The 21,472-nt window shown below is 39.3% G+C and overlaps 1 protein-coding gene across 2 annotated transcripts in view; it reads left to right on the forward strand.

Annotated features, from left to right (window-relative positions):
- Positions 1 to 21,472, forward strand: part of KATNBL1 (katanin regulatory subunit B1 like 1) — a 69,181-nt gene that overhangs the window by 26,845 nt on the left and 20,864 nt on the right. For both annotated transcript variants that reach the window (XM_010386317.2, XM_030930390.1), the window contains exon 2: positions 20,019 to 20,149. In XM_010386317.2, coding sequence (XP_010384619.1) covers positions 20,033 to 20,149 — 117 coding nt within the window. In that variant the 5' untranslated portion in view covers positions 20,019 to 20,032. The remainder of the gene's footprint in view (positions 1 to 20,018; positions 20,150 to 21,472) is intronic.

Raw genomic sequence — 21,472 nt, forward strand, 5'->3', positions numbered from 1 at the left:
CTTTTTAGCTGCACCAGCCTTTAAAAATTTGGATGAGTCTTTAATTTTTTACCCAGACTGTAAGTTGTGATACCTACCTGCATAGTAAGTAGAAGCTTTCCAGAGAGCTGGGAGGGGCAGAAGGAGCCTGGAGGCCTTTGCAAATTAAGTTTTAACTCCCTTTGGCCTGACAGCACTTACCCCTCATCATTGCATACAAAGGGCATCCCCAGTCCGCAGGGTCAGACCCAGCCCGCACAGCTGAGAGGAGCAAACAAAACCGGTAGAGCTGGCCTTGGTAGTCACCAGTCAAAACAAAAATTCCAGATACTTTGAGGAATGTTTCTGGCAACTCCAGGATTGAAGAATAACCAGTTTCCTGGAGACAAAAGAATGGATGTGGGCCAAGAGGCGCCATATTTCTCAGCTCTGTCAAGCAAATGCCAAGTGTCCAAGGAGTCTAGTGAAAAGCCATGGATAGCTTGTGCTCTCTGCCCCAATTTCTTTTAAGTCAGATTATTGAGGTATCCTTTCCATGAGTTTTGGCAGTTGTGTAATCACCACCACAATCAAAATTCAGAACATGTCCCTCTTCTCAAAAAGTTTCCTCTTATCCTTTTGTAGTCAACTTCCTTCCTGTCTCTGGCAATCACTGATATTTTTCTTACCCATATTTATTTTTTAGAATGTCATGAAAATGAAGTTGTGTAATATGTAGCCTTTTGAATCTGGTTTCTTTCACTTAGTATAATGCATTCGAGACTTACCCAGGTTGTCATGTTTATTAGTAGTTCATTCTTTTTTATTGCTGAGTAGTCATTTCTATAGAAAAAAATCGTGAATAAATCAGTCTAGGACAGTAAAACATTTACCTCAGGTGGGGTGAACATACATCCCAATATTCCTGGGACTGATCTGATTTATGCCTATTGTCCCAGCATAATTTTTAATAGTAACTCCGTTTACTCTCAAAAGGGTCCTAGTTTGGATGATAAATTCTATGGTCTCTCTAAACGAGGGCATACCAAGATGTGATTATATTTCACTTGCTTTACAATGCTGTGAAATTTGCCTTCCAGAACACCATAATTGTATATATTTATATTATAAATATTATTGGTGATAATAGCAGTAATGACTTACATGTAATCTCATTTTGATTTTCACAGCAATATTCTCATTTTGCATTTGAGAAAACAGATTTAGAATAGAATAAATGACCTGCCAAAAATCATGAGCTAGAAAGTGATAAAAACTGCATCCTCTGTTTATATATTCAGCCCTTAATCTCTCATACTAATTGGGAGGCATTACTGTGTATTGGTTAAGAATATAGGCAATGGAGACTGGGTTCCAGTGCAGACTCTAACTTTTTTTCATCGTTTAATCTCAGGCAAATTATTTAATCTTTTTATGCCTTTATTTTCTTACCTATAGAGGATAATATGTCTACAGTGCCTACACCTGGCATATGGTAAATTTTTGATAAAGTCTAGCTGTTATTTTTAATGATACTGTTAACACCATCATAGTGGAATCTTTCCCCGGCAAAACCCTTTCTCCTCCCCATCCCCATATATATATATATATGCTGGAATGTTTTGTGTTTCTCCCTTCTAATTTAAAAAATTGTTAATCTTTAATAGTAATGTCTCTAATTATGAAGACCTTCAGTATTTAAGAGGTGAAAGAGTAATACGATCTGAAGAGAAATGAGAGTATGTTTTTGATATTTAGATAAATAGTTTAGTCTTGATGTAGCAAAAAAAATTCCAAAAACTACGTGTCTTGGAAATCTACATTTTTCAAATTTTATATGTATCTGCTAAAATAAAAATAAGATAGGATGATGGCTAAGTTTGGAAATCATGGAGTAAAATTGTGCCAACTTCTTAGGGCCTTTTTAATGTATTTAAATTCCAGGGAATAGTTTAACATGTAGCATATCCAAATGTCCTTGAACACAATAAAGCATCCGTTAAAATCTATAGCACTACTTGGGAAATTCTGTAGTGGTGTTTTACCATGAACACTATAGGTATTGATTGTATAGGTTGATTTGCAAGGACCAGGAGAAGACTGGTGGCAGGAAAATCAAATAATTGTTATGGTGATTTAGGCTTGAAGTTATGGGGCTGTAGTTCTGACAGTGGAAAAAGGAAGATCTGAATGGATCTGTGAAATATTTTGAAGGAAGGCTTTTTGTTTGCTTTGCTTTGCTTTGGTTTTTTTTTTTTGGAGATAGGTCTCACTATGTTGCCTAGGCTGGTATCAAACTCCTGGGCTCAAGTGACCCTCCCGCCTCGGCCTCCCAAAGTGCTGGGATTACAGGTGTGAGCCACTGTGCCCTGCCTAAAGGAAAATTTGAGAAGACTTAGTGATTTGTTAGAAAGAAGGAGAAAGAAGTCAAAATAACTCCCGTGTTTCCAATCGGAGAGAAGTTTGCCAGTCATTTCAATTGTGATAGCTAGGCAGGGCAGCAAGTTGGTTTGACATTGAAGAAGTTTGTTTTAGATGTGTTTACTTGGACCTAACAGTGGCTGACCTAGGAGCCAAATACAAAGAAATTAAGGAAGACCTAGGTCAAGAGAAATAACTGAAGCCATGAAAGCATATTTCATCAGTTTTAGTAGAGAGGAGCTGCTGGAGGAAAAGGAACCAAAAAAATGGTAAGGAAACAAGGAGACTTAGGACAACTGTGTTGTATGAACAGAAAGAGTCAGGGAAGGACCATAAAGTGACGAAAGAGCTAAATGGTGATGAAGAATGAGCAATATCTTTAGAGTTGGCTTGGCTGACTTTGATGCACATCATCAGTGCTATAAAGTCTCCTATATAGGTTTAATTCAAGATGCGTTTTTTTTTTTTAGATGAGAGAGCAAAATAAAAGCAAGATTACAAAGAGTTAAAGAGCAAATGGAAGCTAAAAAGCACTCATTGTAGTAATTTGGCAGGAAAGGGAAGCAGAGAAAGAGTATAGGAGTTGATCAGGGAAATCTGATCATGTTTGAAAGCAGAATAGGGGAATAAGTTCAAAGGGAGAAATCAAAGATTTTTAAAAAGGGTTTGTGGGAGCAAAGTCCAAATTGAGGTGAGAAAGCAAGACCTGAGAAAGTTAGATGAAGTTGTCCTAATCTTGGAAAAGTTAAAATAGATTCTTCTTATGAAACATTACCTCCATGTATTGGCATTTCCATCTTTTTTGCTTGTTTACTATAAGGAAGTTATACGATTAAGCCATGTTTTATAAGACAATGATCTCATTAAGTTAAAATATTTATTTCTTCAGATTATAAAAATAATCCATGTTTGTTGTAGAAAGTAGAAAAACATGTTAAGTGATGGTGGGGGGGAACACCCATAATCCCACCAGCAATAAATAATTTCTGTTAATGTTTTGATAGACCTTTTTTGAATGGATAGATCTTACGTATATGTCTTTTGAAAAACCTGGATCATACTATGCATTGAGTTTTCTATTCTGCTTTTTAAAATACTGTTGCTAGCCAGGTGAGATGTTGTGTGCCTATAGTCGTGGCTATTCTGGAGGCTGAAGTGGGAGAATCTCTCGAACCCGGGAGTTCGAGGTCAGCCTGGGCAACATATGAGACTTTCTCTCTTAAAAAACAAACCAAAAAAATACCACTGCTGTGGTTTCAGTGTGCACTCCAGAGTTCATGTGTTGGAAACTCAATCCCCATGCGACAGTGTTGAGAGGTGGGACCTTTAAGAGGTGACTGGGTCATGAGGGCTCTGTCATGAATGGAGCAGGTTAATTATTGTGAAAATGGGTTTGTTATAAAAGTAACTTTGGCCCTTTTGCTTTCTGTTTTGCCCACTTGTCCTTCTACCTTCCACCATGGGATGGTAAAGCAAAAAGGCCCTTGCTAGATGTGGGCCCTCAGTCTTGGACTTCCTAGCCTCCAGACTATACAAAATAAACCTCTGTTCTTTACAAATTACCCAGTCTCAGCTATTCTGTTGTAGTAGCACAAAATGAGTTAAGACAACCGTTATTTTCAGACTTTCCTCCACTTCACAAAACAGCCTTTGAAAACAGTGTTTTTAATATTCCATTGTAAGCACCAGTCCCACTGAGATCAGCCTTGGCTTTCTTAGATCCGTTCTTATCACCTTCTTTTTTTAACCTGATCTGTATTGCGTTATGAAACGTAGGAACTACAGATAATACGGTTAGTGAAATGCTGCACATATTGAGAGTCTGGCCACTGAATTTAGGAGGAAGGAATCAGTACATATAGGCCCTAAAGATTATCCCAGAAAAATCTAATGTTTACCTTCTCTTCCTCTCTCCTTCACTGAAATCCTTTTTTTTTTTTTTTTTTTTTTTTGAGACAAAGTCTCGCTCTGTCGTCCAGGCTGGAGTACAGTGGCGCGATCTCGGCTCACTGCAAGCTCCGCCTCCCGGGTTCAGGCCATTCTCCTGCCTCAGCCTCCCGAGTAGCTGGGACTACAGGCACCCACCACCACGCCCAGCTAATTTTTGTATTTTTAGTAGAGACGGGTTTCACTGTGTTAGCCAGGATGGTCTCGATCTCCTGTCCTCATGATCCGCCCGCCCTGGCCTCCCAAAATGCTGGGATTACAGACGTGAGCTACCATGCCCGGCCCACTGAAATTCTTGAAGAAAAAAGTTCATGTTCACTCTTGTCTTCCATTGTTTACATGGTAGCTGCCTCATGGGAAAACTTGTGATAAGGCCCCATGAATCTCTTGGTGGGCCTTAGAAAAGAGAGGAAAAGGTTACCCGTGTTAGATGAAGGAAGGGTGGTGGATAGCTTATAGCTTATGTTCACCTGTCCACCTGTTGTTATCTCCTCAGAAAAATTAGTACTGTCATCTTATTTGGCTTGAATCTGCTGTTTAAAGTTTGGTTATTCAGGATTGAAAATGTTGAGTCTAGTTGAGAACAAATTGAATTCAATTAATGAAAATAGAAATGTGGTTGAATGGCATGGATTCTTCGTCCTGTGATCTGCTATTAACTGTCTTTGGGTTAGTTACTTGACATCTCTGGGTTAAAAAAAAAATAGGATAAAGCTTTTATGTTCCAAAACCCTTTTATTTCTTATTTATGTTGTATTATAGTGGTTATAAACTGTTTTCAACTTCAAGATTCTTGAGAGATAACTACACATACCCTTTGCCATAGTGGGAATGACTGTGTAGTAGTAACTGGAGGAGAAAGTGTCTTTGTATACAACCATGCTTCGATTTTTCAAGAGGAGGAATGAAATTGCCTCGTGAAATTACAGAGTTAAATACAATGTAAATGATAAATATATTGTAGTATATTCATGGAAAAAGAAAGCTTAACTTGATCTTGAGCTGTAACTTAAGGTGTTACAAACAAAAGTCTAGATGCGTTCCATTCCTGTATGATGAGTTTTTCTCATTATTTTAAGTAGATATGGAGTATGTGAACACTTCGAGCTGTTTAAATCTTTTTTTTTTTTTTGAGACAGTTTCGCTGTTGTCACCCGGCCTGGAGTACAGTGGCTCACTGCAACCTCTGCCTCCCGGATTCAAGTGATTCTCCTGCCTCAGCCTCCCAAGTAGCTGGGATTACAGGAGTGTGCCACCATGCTCAGCTAATTTTATATTTTCAGTAGAGAGGGGATTTCACCATGTTGGTCAGGCTGGTCTCAAACTCTTGACCTCAAATGATCCACCCGCCTCGGCCGCCCAAAGTGCTAGGATTACAGGCATGAGCCACCGCTCCCGGCCTAGAGCTGTTTAATCTTTTGGCAGCCATTGTAGTAGATTATATAAAAAGATCCCTTTTCATTTTTCTGGTAGGTGATAGCTACTACAATTTATCCCTCCAATTCCTACTACATGCTTCAGTTTTTCTACGTTCTCAAGACAATACCCTAAGGGGTATTAGCAAACACTGTATTGTCTTTAAGAAAATATGGACTATATCCAGTGTTCAGGGTAGTTATATATAGTTAGTGTATTGGCCCCTTCTCAATCTTTTATTCTCTTAATACCTTATTTCTTTTCCTTTTTTTTCATTAAAAGGCTATCATTTCCAGTTTCTATAATCAATGTCTTCAACTCCTAATACCATTTGAGATTCTTCACTTTTTTGTGTATTATCAAATAGCACTTTAAAAGCACATAGAGGCCTGAACCGTTGCTTTAAACTAGTTTCAGTTGCATTGTCAAATGCTCTTGGTGGAAAAGGGGTAATCCTATATTGTTGCCCCAACAAAGGTGCTATCAAACACATGAGACATGAAACAAAATGGAATTTGTAGTGTATAAATCCTTTGCAATAAGACCACCATTACAGTTATGATTTCCTTCACTCTTTTTCAAGCTTCATTGAAATATAATTTATATACCATAAAATTCACCTGTTTTAAATGTACATACCAAAATGTACGATTTACTGATTGTACGTATATTGTAAGTGTACACAGAAATGTGCCGTTGGCAACCCCAGTATAATTTTAGAACATTTCCATCCCAAAAAGAAACCTTGTGCCTATATATACAATTATTCCCACTCCCATCCTAGTCTAAGACAACCACAAATCTACTTTCTATCTCTATAAATTTTATTTTTATAGACATTTTCATTTAAATTGAATCATGTAATATGTGGTCTTTTATGTTTGGCTTCTTTCACTTAACACAGTATTCAAACATATGGTATATGTAATGGTACTTCTTTTTTTTTTTTTTTTTTTTTTTTGAGACAAAGTTTCACTCTTCTCACCCAGGCTGGAGTGCAGTGGCACGATCTGGGCTCACTGCTGCAGCCTCCCAGGTTCAAGTGATTATCCTGCCTCAGCCTCCCAAGTAGCTGGGATTACAGGTGCCTGCCACCATGCCCAGCTTATGTTTTTTCTATTTTTAGTTGAGACGGGGTTTCACCACGTTGGCCAGACTGGTTTCGAACTCCTGACCTCAACTGACCTGCCCACCTCTGCCTCCCAAAGTGAGGCATGAGCCACCATGCCTGGCCACTTCATTCCTTTTTTTTTTTGAGATGGAGTCTTGCTCTGTCACCCAGGCTGGAGTGCAGTGGCCCTATCTCGGCTCACTGCAAGCTCCGCCTCCTGGGTTCATACCATTCTCCTGCCTCAGCCTCCCGAGTAGCTGGGACTACAGGTGCCCGGCACCACACCTGGCTAATTTTTTTTGTATTTTTAGTAGAGACAGGGTTTCACCGTGTTCATCAGGATGGTCTCTAACTCCTGACCTTGTGATCCACCCGCCTGGGCCTCCCAAAGTGCTGGGATTACAGGCATGAGCCACTGCGCCTGGCCCTTCATTCCTTTTTGTTGCTGAATAATATTCCATACAAATATACCACATTTCTTTTATTCATTCAGCAGTTGATGGACATTCTGGTTGTTTTTTTGCTTTTTGGCTATTGTGAATAATGTTACAACATTTGCATACATATCTTTGTTGGGACATATGTTTTTGTTTCTTTTGCATTTTTATGTAGGAGTTGCTGGGTCATATGATAAATCTGTATTTAATATTTTAAGAAACTGCCATGTTATTTTCCAAAGTTTGAATGTATTCTTACATTCCTGTAGTAATGCCTGAGGGATCCAGTTCTTCCACATCTTGTCTCAACATTATTATTGTCTGTCTTTTTTAATATAGCCATTAATGGTTATGAAGTATTATCTCATTGTCTGTGCAACAGGTTTGCAAGTAGTTTTGACTTGCATTTTGTATTGACCAATGGTGTCAAGTCCTTCATTCTTAAAAAGTTTTAGAAAACTATTTTAGCCTATGAAGAAGTAAAAATGTCTCCCATATGAAAGAGGGTAGACTATCCGTGATTGTACATTATCATCTAGAGGAAAAAATAATTTTATAGATTCTTTAAAAACACATACAGGTTGAGTATTCCAAATCTAAAAATCCAAATCTGAAATGGTACCAACTCTGAGGCTTTTTGAGCACTGAAATTTTTTTGAGCACTCAAAGGCAATACTTAGTGAAGCATTTGGGATTTGGGATTTGAGGTATATAACCACTAAGTATATAATGGACATGTGTCAAAATCTGAAAAAATCAAAAATCCAAAACACTTCTGGTTCCAAGCATTTCAGGATTTCAGGTAAGGGATACTCAACCTGTATGTACATATATATTATATATGCATGTGTGTGTGTGATGTGTGTGTGTGTGTGTGTGTTGCTTATTTTATATTTGTATTATTTTTATTATAATAGAATCTTAGTATGTTGCCCTGGCTGGTCTTGAACTCCTGCACTCAAGCAATCCTCCTGCCTTGTCAGCCTACCAAAATGCTGGGATTAGAGACATAAGTCACCACACCTGGCCTGCTTTTTAAAAGTTAATATTTGTGGCCAGGCGAAGTGGCTCACACCTGTAATCCCAGCACTTTGGGAGGCCGAGGTGGGTGGATCACTTGGGGTCAGGAGTTCAAGACCAGCCTAGCTAACATGGTGAAACCCCATCTTGACTAAAAATAGGAAAATTAGCTGGGTGTGATGGCGGGCACCTATAGTCCCATTGAGACAGGAGAATCGCTTGAATGCGGGAGGCAGAGGTTGCAGTAAGCCGAGATCGCACCACTGCGCTCCAGCCTGGGCGACAAAGCGAATTAAGAAAAAAAGAAGTTAATATTTGCATGATACTTTTTTTTCCCCTTCTTTTTACTTTCTACATGCCTATATCATTATTTTTGAAGTGAGTTTCTTGTGGACAACATACAGTTAGATCATGTTTCTGAATTTACTCTGATAATCACTGGCTTTTAATTAACTAAATGACTTTTAGACCATTTACATATAATGCAGTTATTGGTATGTCAGAGCTTAAGGCTGTCATTTTATTTTTTGTTTTCTGTTCTCTCTGTTCTTTGGTTCCCCTGGTTTTATTTATTGGTTTGTTGTTTTATTTCCCTTTCTCCAGGTTATATAAACACGTTTCTCATTCCGTTTTGATTTCCCTGTAGTGTTTTTGAGTATAATTCTTGATACAGCTTTTTCAGTGATAGCTCTAGTTATTACATTATACATACATATCACAGTCTACTGATGTGGTCATTTTACCAGTTTGAGTGAAATGTAGAAATCTTACCTCTTTTTATGTCCCTTTAACCTCCACCACTTATCCTATAAAAGTCTCAATTAGTTTCTTAATTAGTTACCTATATTTTGAACAACATCAGATAGTGTTATAGTTTTTACTTCAACAATTAAACATAATTTGGAAAACTCAAGAATGAAAGTCTATTGCATTTCCTGTATTTTTGCTCACCATTTTCTGTCTCCCTGGTGTTCCTAGATTCCTTCTTTCATCATTTTGTTTGTTTGTTTGTTCGTTTGTTTTGTTTGGCTAGAGAGAACTTCCTGTAGTCATTCTTTTAGGGTAGATCTGCTGGTAAAAAATTCTCTTAATTTTCTTTCATCTGAGATTGTCATAATTTTCTCTTCATTCCTGAAGGATATTTTTTCTTCAAATAGGATTCTGGGTTGATACTTCTTTTCTTATATTAGTTGAAAAATGTGCCATTCCTTCTAACTCTTCCCCAATTGTCTCCATCTCCTCTCTAATGAACACCAGGTATTATAAATTTATTTCATTTTTGTGGCTACTTCTTTCCTTACCCTTCTAATGTGCTCTGATGTGTACTGGTTTTCCTCTGCTTCTGGTGCACAGCCTTCATCTTGGGACGTTCTTTCATAATCATCCTGGGAAATCCCTTCCATATATCCTATTGGATTTCCATTTCTTATCTTTCTATTTTTTGGTTTATCCTTCTCTTACTGCTTACTGTGAAGAAATTTTGGGGAACTCTGCATATCTGAAGATACCTTTCTCCTACCCTCACACTTGATACTTTGGCTAGATATAAAATTTAAGGTTGCCTAAGAATTTTGAAATCTTTACTCTCTGTCATTTTTACATGACCAAATTTGGATTTTAGGATTTATTTTTATTTGTTTGTATATTTTCACCTTATCTAGCTTCCCTACTACTCTGAAATTTAGCAGTAATCTACCTCGTAGGTCTATTTTCATCCACTGTGATACCCTTTCCATCTAGAAATTGATGTCCTTCAACCTTGTATAGTTTTCTTAAATTACCTCTTTGCTTGATTTCTCCTTTACTCTCTTGTACTCTTTCTAAAATTCTCTTTATTTGGATGTTGGTCCCTATAAGCCAGTCTTCTGATTTTTTTTGTTTTTCTTCCTATGTTCTGGGAGATACCTTCAGGTTTCTCTTCCAACTTCTCTTGAGTTTGTTGCTATCTTTATTATGTTCCATTTTTAATTTTTTTTTTTTTTTTTGAGACGGAGTCTTGCTCTGTCGCCCAGGCTGGAGTGCAGTGGTGTGATCTTGGCTCACTGCAAGCTCTGCCTCCTGGGTTCATGCCATTCTCCTGCCTCAGCCTCCCAAGTAGCTGGGACTACAGGCGCCCGCCACCGTGCCTGGCTAGTTTTTTGTATTTTTGGTAGAGACAGGGTTTCACTGTGTTAGCCAGGATGGTCTCAATTTCCTGACCTTGTGATCTGCCCGCCTCGGCCTCCCAAAGTGCTGGGATTACAGGCGTGAGCCACCACGCCCAGCCTATTTTTAATTTTTAAGAGTATTTTTGTTAGGGTTTTTTGGTCTCATTTTTGTTTTATAGATGCAGTTTATTCTTTCAAAGATTTTTTAAAAGTTAGATTTATCAGAGTACAATTTACATACAATAAAAATTCACCCTTTTTAGTGTATAGCTCTATTAGTTTTCATAATTAGGTAACCACCACCTTAGTTGACATATAGTTCTTTGGAAACAGACCACCATTGATGTTAGTATTTTAGAGGGGTGTGTGTGTGTGTGTGTGTGTGTGTGTGTGTGTGTGTGTGTGTGTGTTTTCCTGTAAGACTGGTCACAGTTCCTAAGAAAGTATCCTCTGCACTCTTCCCTGGAGTATATAAGCCTGGTTGAAAGCCTCTGTGAGGCAAGGAGTAGAAAGAAGGTTAGCAATCTCAACATTTAGTATGTAAACTTTCACTTGATCCCCCTTTTTAGAATATGTTCCTAGGCTGGCTGCAGTGGCTCACACCTGTCATCCCAGCACTTGGGTAGGCCAAGGTGGGTGGATCACTTGAGGTCAGGAGTTTGAGACCAGCCTGGCCAATATGGTGAAACCCCATCTCCACTAAAAATACAGAAATTAGCCAGGCATGGTGACAGGAGCCCATAATCCCAGGTACTCAGGAGGCTGAGGCAGGAGAATCGCTTGAGCCTGGGAGGCAGAGGTTGCAGTGAGCTGAGATCGTGTCACTGGACTTCAGCCTGGGCAATAGAGTAAGATTCCATCTCAAAAAAAGAAAAAAAAAAAAATGTTCCTCCCAGGGACTCTGTTTTATGTTTTCTAGACAATAAAACTTGTTTTTTCACTGGAATGAGGAAGAGGATCTAGTGAGCCAACTGTGTTTTAAATGGCTATTCAATCTATCTACTTGTTCCTAGGGTTACCTTTATCTCTACTTCTTTTATTTATTTATTTATTTTTTATTATTATACTTTAAGTTCCAGGGTACATGTACACAACATGCAGGTTTGTTACATAGGTATACATGTGCCATGTTGGTTTGCTGCACCCATCAACTTGTCATTTACATTAGGTATTTCTCCTAATGCTATCCCTCCCCAACCCCCACCCCACAACAGGCGGAGGTGTGTGATGTTCCCCGCCCTGTGTCCAAGTGTTCTCATTGTTCAATTTCCACCAGTGGGTGACACCATGCGGTGTTTGGTTTTCTGTCCTCGCGATAGTTTGCTGAGAATGATCATTTTCAGCTTCATTCATGTCCCTGCAAAGGACATGAACTCATCCTTTTTTATGGCTGTATAGTATTCCATGGTGTATATGTGCCACATTTTCTTAATCCAGTCTATCATTGATGGATGTTTGGGTTGGTTCCAAGTTTTTGCTATTGTGAATAGTGCTGTAATAAACATACATGTGCATGTGTCTTTACAGTAGCATGATTTATAATCCTTTGGGTATATACCCAGTATTGGGATCACTGGGTCAAATGGTATTTCTAGTTATAGATCCTTGAGGAATCGCCACACTGTCTTCCACAATGGTTGAACTAATTTAGACTCCCACCAGCAACGTAAAAGCATTCTTCTTTCTCCACATCCTCTCCAGCATCTGTTGTTTCCTGACTTTTTAATGATCACCGTTCTAACTGGTGTGAGATGGTCTCATAGTGGTTTTGATTTGCATTTCTCTGATGACCAGTGATAATGAGCTTTTTTTCATGGCTCTGTTGGCTGCATAAATATCTTCTTTTGAAAAGTGTCTGTTCATTTCCTTTGCCCACGTTTTGATTGGGTTGTTTGTTTTTTTCTTGACAATTTGTTTAAGTTCTTTGTAGATTCTGGATATTCGCCCTTTGCTAGATGGGTAGATAGCAAAAATTTTCTCCCATTCTGTAGGTTGCCTGTTCACTCTCATGGTAGTTTATTTTGCTGTGCACAAGCTCTTTAGTTTGATTAGATCCCATTTGTCTATTTTGGCTTTCGTTGCCATTACTTTTGGTGTTTTAGTCATGAAGTCCTTGCCCATGCCTATGTCCTGAATGGTATTGCCTAGGTTTTCTTCTAGGGTTTTTATGCTTTTACATCTAAGTCTTTAATCCATCTTGAATTAATTTTTGTATAAGGTGTAAGGAAGGGATCCAGTTTCAGCTTTCTACTTATGGCTAGCCAGTTTTCCCAGCACCATTTATTAAATAGGGAATCCTTTCCCCATTTCTTGTTTCTCTCAGGTTTGTCAAAGATCAGATGGCTGTAGATGTGTGGTATTATTTCTGAGGACTCTGTTCTGTTCCATTGGTCTGTATCTCTGTTTTGGTACCAGTACCATGCTGTTTTGGTTACTGTAGCCTTGTAGTGTAGTTTGAAGTCAGGTAGTGTGATGCCATCCAGGTAGTCTGATGCCAGCTTTGTTTTTTTGCTTAGGATTGTCTTGGCAATGCAGGCTCTTTTTTGGTTCCATATGAACTTTAAAATAGTTTTTTTCCAATTCTGTGAATAAAGTCATTGGTAGCTTGATGGGGATGACATTGAATCTATAAATTACCTTGGGCAGTATGGCCATTTTCACGATATTGATTCTTCCTATTCATGAGCATGGAATGTTCTTCCATTTGTTTGTGTCCTCTTTTATTTCGTTGAGCAGTGGTTTGTAGTTCTCCTTGAAGAGGTCCTTCACATCCCTTGTAAGTTGGATTCCTAGGTATTTTATTCTCTTTGTAGCACTTGTGAATGGGAGTTCACTCATGATTCAGCTTTGTCTGTTGTTGGTATATAGGAATGCTTGTGATTTTTGCATGTTGATTTTGTACCCTGAGACTTTGCTGAAGTTGCTTATTAGCTTAAGGAGATTTTGGGCTGAGGCGACGGGGTTTTCTAAATATACAATCATGTCATTTGCAAACAGGGACAACTTGACTTCCTCTTTTCCTAATTGAATACCCTTTATTTCTTTCTCTTGCCTGATTGCCCTGGCCAGAACTTCCAACACTATGTTGAATAGGAGTGGTGAGAGAGGGCATCTCTGTCTTGTGTCAGTTTTCAAAGGGAATGCTTCCAGTTTTTGCCCATTCGGTATGATATTGGCTGTGAGATAGTCATAAATAGGTCTTACTATTTTGAGATATGTTCCATCAATACCTAGTTTATTGAAACTTTTTAGCATGAAGGCCTGTTGAATTTTGTCGACGGCCTTTTCTGCATCTATTGAGATAATCATGTGGTTTTTGTCATTGTTTCTGTTTATGTGATGGATTGTGTTTATTGATTTGCCTATGTTGAACCAATCTTGCATCCCAGGGATGAAGCCGACTTAATCATGGTGGATAAGCTTTTTGATGTGCTGCTGGATTCGGTTTGCTAGTATTTTATTGAGGATTTTCGCATTGATCTTCATCAGGGATATTGGTCTAAAAATCTCTTTTTTTGTTGTGTCTCTGCCAGGCTTTGATGATGATGCTGGCCTCATAAAATGAGTTAGGGAGGATTCCCTCTTTTTCTCTTGATTGGAATAGTTTCAGAAGGAATGGTACCAGCTCCTCTTTGTACTTCTGGTAGAATTTGACTGTGAATCTGTCTGGTCCTGGACATTTTTTGGTTGGTAGGTTATTAATTATTGCCTCAATTTCAGAGCCTGTTATTGGTCTATTCAGCAATTCAGCTTCTTCCTGGTTTAGTCTTGCGAGGGTGTATGTGTCCAGGAATTTATCCATTTCTTCTAGATTTTCTAGTTTATTTACATAGAGGTGTTTATAGTATTCTCTGATGGCAGTTTGTATTTCTGTGGGATCGGTGGTGATATCCCCTTTGTCATTTTTTCTTGCATCTAGTTGATTCTTCTCTCTTTTCTTCTTTATTAGTCTTGCTAGTGGTCTATCAATTTTGTTGATCTTTTCAAAAAACCAGCTCCTGGATTCATGGGTGGTTTTTTTGTTTGTTTGTTTGTTTTTTTGAAGGATTTTTTTGTGTCTCTATCTCCTTCAGTTCTGCTCTGATCTTAGTTCTTGCCTTCTGCTAGCTTTTGAATTTGTTTACTCTTGCTTCTCTAGTTCTTTTGATTGTGGTGTTAGGGTGTTGATTTTAGATCTTTCCTGCTTTCTCTTATGGACAGTTCGTGCTATAAATTTCCCTCTACACACTGCTTTAAATGTGTCCCAGAGATTCTGGTATGTTGTGTCTTTGTTCTCATTGGTTTCAAAGAACATCTTTATTTCTGCCTTCATTTCATTACTTACCCAGTAGTCATTCAGGAGCAGGTTGTTCAGTTTCCATGTAGTTGTATGGTTTTGAGTGAACTTCTTAATCCTGAGTTCTAATTTGGTTGCACTGTGGTCTGATAGGCAGTTTGTTGTGATTTCTGTTCTTTTTACATTTGCTGAGGAATGCTTTACTTCCACTTATGTGGTCAGTTTTAGAATAAGTGTGATATGATGCTGAGAAGAATGTATATTCTGTTGGATTGGGGAGGAGAGTTCTGTAGATGTCTATTCCGTCAGCTTGGTGCAGAGCTGAGTTCAAATCCTGCATATCCTTGTTAACCTTCTGTCTCATTAATCTGTCTAATATTGACAGTGGGTGTTAAACTCTCCCATTGTTATTGGGTGGGAGTCTAAGTCTCTTTGTAGGTCTCCAAGGACTTGCTTTGTGAATCTGGGTGCTCCTGTATTGGGTGCATATATATTTGGGATAGTTAGCTCTTCTTGCTGAATTGATTCCTTTACCATTATATAATGGCCTTCTTTGTCTCTTTTGATCTTTGTTGGTTTAAAGTCTGTTTTATCAGTAACAGGATTGCAAACCCTGCTTTTTTTTCCCCCCCATTTATTTGGTAGATCTTCTTCCATCCCTTTATTTTGAGCCTATGTGTGTCTTTGCACATAAGATGGGTCTCCTGAATACAGCACAACAATAGGTCTTGACTCTTTATCCAATTTGCCAGTCTGTATCTTTTAATTGGGGCATTTAGCCCATTTACATTTAAGGTTAATACTGTTATGTATGAATTTGATCCTGTCATTATGATGCTAGCTGGTTATTTCACCTGATAATGGATGCAGTTTCTTCCTAGCATCGATGGTCTTTGCATTTTGGCATGTCTTTGCAGTGGCTGGTACTGGTTGTTCCTATCCATGTTTAGTGCTTCCTTCAGGAGCTCTTGTAAGGCAGGCTTCGTGGTGACAAAATCTCTGAGCATTTATTTGCTTGTCTGTAAAGGATTTTATTTCTCCTTCACTTACGAAGCTTAGTTTGGCTGGATATGAAATTCTGGGTTGAAAATTCTTTTCTTTCAGAATGTTGAATGTTGGCCCCCACTCTCTTCTGGCTTATAGGGTTTCTGCCAAGAGATGTGCTGTTAGTCTGATGGGCTTTCCTTTGTGGGTAACCTGACCTTTCTTTGTGGCTGCCCTTAACATTTTTCCCTTCATTTCAACCTTGGTGAATCTGACAATTAAGTGTCTTGGGGTTGCTCTTCTTGAGGATTATCTTTGTGGTGTTCTCTGTATTTCCTGAATTTGAATGTTGGCCTGCCTTGCTAGGTTGGGGAAGTTCTTCTGAATAATATCCTGAAGAGTGTTTTCTAACTTGGTTTCATTCTCCCTGTCACTTTCAGGTATACCAATCAAACGTAGATTTGGTCTTTTCACGTAGTCCCATATTTCTTGGAGGCTTTGTTCGTTTCTTTTCACTCTTTTTTTCTCTAATCTTGTCTTGCTTTATTTCATTAATTTGATCTTCAATCACTGATATCCTTCCTTCTGCTTGATTGAATCAGCTGTTGAAACTTGTGTATGCTTCACGAAGTTCTCTTACTGTGATTTTCAGCTCCATCATGTAATTTAAGCTCTTCTCTACACTGGTTATTCTAGTTAACCATTTGTCTAACCTTTTTTCAAGGTTTTTGGCTTCCTTGCGGTGGTTGAGAACATGCTCCTTTACTTGGGAAAGTTTATTACCGACCTTCTGAAGCCTACTTCTGTCAACCTGTCAAACTCATTCTCCATCGAGTTTTGTTCCCTTGCTGGTGAGGAGTTGTGTTCCTTTTGTGGAGAAGAGGTGTTCTGGTTTTTGGAATTTTCAGCCTTTCTGCTCTGGTTTCTCCCCGTCTTTGTGGTTTTATCTACCTTTAGTCTTTGATGTTGGTGACTTACAGGTGGGGTTTTGGTGTGGATGGCCTTTTTGTTGATGATGATGCTATTCCTCTCTGTTTGTTAGTTTTCCTTCTGACAGGCCCCTCAGCTGCAGGTCTGTTGGAGTTTGCTGGAGGTCCACTCCACACGCTGTTTGCCTGGGTATCACCAGCGGCGGCTGCAGAACAGCAAATATTGCTGCCTGATCCTTCCTCTGGAAGCTTCGTCCCAGAGGGATACCTGCCTGTATGAGGTGTCTATCGGCCCCTACGAGGAGGTGTCTCCCGGTTAGGCTACACAGGGATCGGGGACCCACTTGAGGAGGCAGTCTGTCTGTTCTCAGATCTCAAACGTCGTGCTCGGAGAACCAGTGCTCTCTTCAGAGCTATCAGACTGGGAAGTTTAAGTCTACAGAAGTTTCTGCTGCCTTTTGTTCAGCTATGCCCTGCCCCCAGAGGTGGAGTCTGTAGAGGTTAGCAAGCCTTGCAGAGCTGCAGTGGGCTCTGCCCAGTTTGAGCTACCCGGGCCACTTTGTTTACCTACTCAAGCCTCAGCAATGGCAGATGCCTCTCCCACCGCCAGGCTGCTGCTTCACAGGTCTATCTCAGACTGCTGCACTGACAGTAAGCAAGGCTCGTGGGCATGGGATCCGCCAAGCCAGGCGCAGGATAGAATCTCCTGTTCTGCCGTTTGCTAAGACTGTTGGAAAAGCGCAGTATTTGGGCAGGAGTGTCCCATTTTTCCAGGTACCATGTGTCATGGCTTCCCTTAGCTAGGAAAGGGAAATCCCCCAACCCCTTGTGCTTCCCTGGTGTGGTGACGCTCCGCCCTGCTTTGGCTCACCTTCTGTGGGCTGCACCCACTGTCCAACCAGTTCCAGTGAGATGAACTAGGTACCTCAGTTGGAAATGCAGAAATCACCCATCTTCTGCATTGATCACCCTGGGAGCTACAGACCAGAGCTGTTCCTATTAGGCCATCTTGGAACAGACTCATCACCGTCTCTACTTCTTGATGTCCTTGGTATTGCCAGTTCCTGAACTTTTGGGGGATTCTTCATTTAACTTTCCTCATTGCCAGTTTAGGATCTGGCTGTCTCACATCTGCTGAGTCAGTTACCACTTTTATTTATTTATTTATTTATGTTTTGAGGTGGAGTCTTGCTCTGTCACCCAGGCTGGAGTGCAGTGGCATGATCTTGGCTCACTGCAACCTCAGCCTCCCGGGTTCAGGTGTTTCTCTTGCCTCACCTCCCAGGTAGCTGGGATTACAGGTGCCCGCCACCACGCCCTGCTAATTTTTGTATTTTTGTAGCAACAGGGTTTCACCATGTTTGCCAGGCTAGTCTTGAACTCCTGACCTCAGGTGATCTGCTCGTCTCAGCCTCCGAACTTACTGGGATTACAGGCATGAGCCACCACACCTGATCCAGTTACCACTTTTAGCTTTGCAGTTTCCAAAATGTTGTTACCATCACCTGAACTTCTGTCTTTGTCCTCATGGGTTTTATGTCTTTACAAACCTTTTATTGTCATTTATATCAGGTTTCAAGGAAGGGTAGAGGTAATTGCATGTGTTCAATCCATTATCTTTTTAACTAAAAGTCCCCTTTTTTGAAAAAGAAAAAAATCTTACATTGTAGCATTGTGGACAAGACCCTTTATGATCTAACTTTTATCTCTAGCCTCGTTTAGCTGCATAAGCTCCAGCCACAAGTATCTGCTTAAGAGACTGCCAAACAGTGTTGCATCATGCCTTTCAGTTCTGCACATGCTATTTTCTCAGTGTGCTGTTTGTCGTTTAAGACCGTTCTTGGTTAAACTTTGCTGATTTGTCTGAGTGTCTTTCTGTCAGAGTACTTATTGTATTATTGCAGTTATTTATTTAGTTTTCAAAAAATCTCACTCTAGAGGTTTCTTAACCTGGGATGGAGGTGGAAGGGTCATCCATGAATTAGCTGTAAGAAATATTAGAAAATGCTGAAATTATTTGTAAAATTTCATGTGTATGTTCATATTTTTGGAGAATTGAGAATATGCCTCAGAAATACTTGTGGAGCTTTTGAAAAATATAATTGCTTTGGGCTCCACTGCAGAGAGAGACACGCTGAGTTACAGTCTCTTAAGTTAGGACCCACAAAAATCTATATTCAAAAAATTTTCTAAATGATTCTTTAAAACAGGATCTCTGAGCATCGTCTACATTAACACCAGGGCCTGGCTTATATTAAATGCTTAGTAGATGTTTAAAGAAAGAATAAGGGAGGAACTTAAGTTCAGGGCATGACCTGAAATAAATTTCCAATGTGAAACCAAAGTGCAAGTGAGAAAATCACAAATTTCCTCTGTTACATAATTAAGTCATAGCATTTGTTTCCATCACCACCCTCTCTTTACACCCTCTTTAGATGTAATTAGTAAAATAGAAGGGCATGGATTTTTTTTTTTTTTTCCCAAAGGTAGAAGAGAACTTTGGAGAGCTGTCTGCAAAAATGAAAGGAGAATTTAAGGATTAGCCATAGGACAAGTCAGTTGTATGTAGTCCAATTTTGGTTCCTCTCATTGCTTAGAGTTGTATTTGACCCAGTGATTTAGTTGCACAGTTTTAGGTTTCTGTACATTTGGATGTCATAGATACCACTATCTTACCTTATTTCATAAGATACCTTATTTCATAACCTGTGCATTTAATAAATGGCTAGTGAGATAGAAAATGGGGAGATTGATGTGTTGCTTTGGCAAAAATAACAATAATAATAATAATAATAATAATAATACATACATACATATTACTGTAAATGGTTCCAACTAAAGAATGAGGACAGCCTGGTCACAGTGGCCCACACCTGTAATCCCAGCACTTAGGGAGGCAGAGGTGGATGGATCACCTGAGGTCAGGAGTATGAGATCAGCCTGACCAACATGGTAAAACCCCATCTCTACTAAAAATATATAAAATTAGTCGGGCATGGTGGCACAAGCCTGTAATCCCTGCTTCTTGGGAGGCTGAAGCAGGAGAATCGCTTGAACCCAGGAGGCGGAGGTTGCAGTGAGCCAAGATCAAGCCATTGCACTCCAGCCTGGACAACAAGAACAAAACTGCATCTCAAAAAAATAAAAAAAAAAAAAAAAAAAAAAAGAGTGAGGACAGAAAGAGCCTTAATTTCCTGGAATGCCTTGCCTTGTGCTTCCTCTATGTTTAAGGTTTTAAAAAAATTGTGAATTAAAATTATGTCCTCTGCCTTTTTTATATAGCATTGTGCTACTGTTGTATGTTTGTGTATGTGTTAAAAATGACCAGACTGTTTTTGCTTTTTTAATTTTCTATTTTATTTTATTGTCTAGGTACTTAAGAGATTATGGCATCGGAAACCCACAATGTTAAAAAACGGAACTTTTGTGATAAGATTGAGGATCATTTCGTTGATCTTCCTAGAAAAAAGATCTCTAATTTCACTAATAAGAACATGAAGGAGGTAAGTCTATGGTTTCTAGAAAACAGATAAGACAATTTAAACTGTCAGGTCTCTAGATACCTCTGGTTGAATTGTTTAAACAGTGGGAGGATAATAATTCTGCTTAATCTCCCAGAATTAAGTTGAATTGGTGAAGTATAACCAATGTCTTTCTTTTTTTTGCTTGTTTGTTAGGTCTTAACCATTGTATTTCTATATGCTCTAAAAAGTTTTTAGTCAGGCTGGGCATGGTGGCTTATGCCTGTAATCCCAGCACTTTGGGAGGCCGAGGTGGGTGGATCACCTGAGGTCAGGAGTTTGAGACCAGCCTGGCCAACTTGGTGAAACCCTGTGTCTACTAAAAAGACAAAAATTAGCTGAGCATGGTGGTGGGTGCCTGTAATCCCAGCCACTTGGGAGGCTGAGAGAGGAGAATCACTTGAACCTGGGAGGTGGAGGCAGCAGTGAGCTAGATCGTGCCATTGCCATTACATTCTAGCCTGGGCACCAAGAGCAAAACTCCGTATCAAAAAAAAAAAAAAAAAAAAAAGTTTTTAGTCAGTATACTGTTTCAATATGATATAATTTAAATATTTTAGTTAAAGAGGAATTTCAGAGGTGCTTTGTGTTCACTATTGTAAGGTTCATTAGCACTGGTATCGTTTCTTTTAAACCACATTCAGGCCAGGCTTGGTGGCTCATACCTATAATCCCAGCACTTTCGGAGACTGAGACAGGAGGATCACTTGAACCCAGGAGTTCAAGCCCAGCCTGGACAACATAGTGAGACTCCATCTATACCAAAAAAATATTTTTTTTTTTAACTAGCCAGGTGTGGTGGCATGCACGTGTGGTCCTTAGCTACTGGGGAGGCTGAGGTATGAGGATCACTTGATCCCAGGGTGTTAAGGCTGCAGTGAGCTGTGTTCATACCACTGCACTTCAGCCTGGGTGACAGAGCCAGATCCTATCTCTAAAACAACAGCAGCAACAGCAATAAGAAAAGAGATTAAAATGTAACTCACTTGTTAAGCATCCTATAAGTTACAGTATAATTTGCGACTAGTGTGTGGAAAATAGGGAGCTGGATATTATATTAGTCCATTTTCATGCTGCTGATAAAGACATACCCAAGACTGGGTAATCTCTAAAGAAAAAGAGATTTAATGGACTCACAGTTCCACGTGGCTAGAGAGGCCTCACAATCACGTCAGAAAGCGAAAGGCATATTTTACTTACATGGCAGCAGATGAGAGAATGAGAACCAAGTGAAAGGGGTTTCCCCTTATAAAGCCATCAGATCTCGTGAGACTTATTCATTACCACAAGAACAGTATTGGGGAA

Source organism: Rhinopithecus roxellana, chromosome 5 (genome assembly GCF_007565055.1).
Source record: "Rhinopithecus roxellana isolate Shanxi Qingling chromosome 5, ASM756505v1, whole genome shotgun sequence".
Taxonomy (NCBI): domain Eukaryota; kingdom Metazoa; phylum Chordata; class Mammalia; order Primates; family Cercopithecidae; genus Rhinopithecus; species Rhinopithecus roxellana.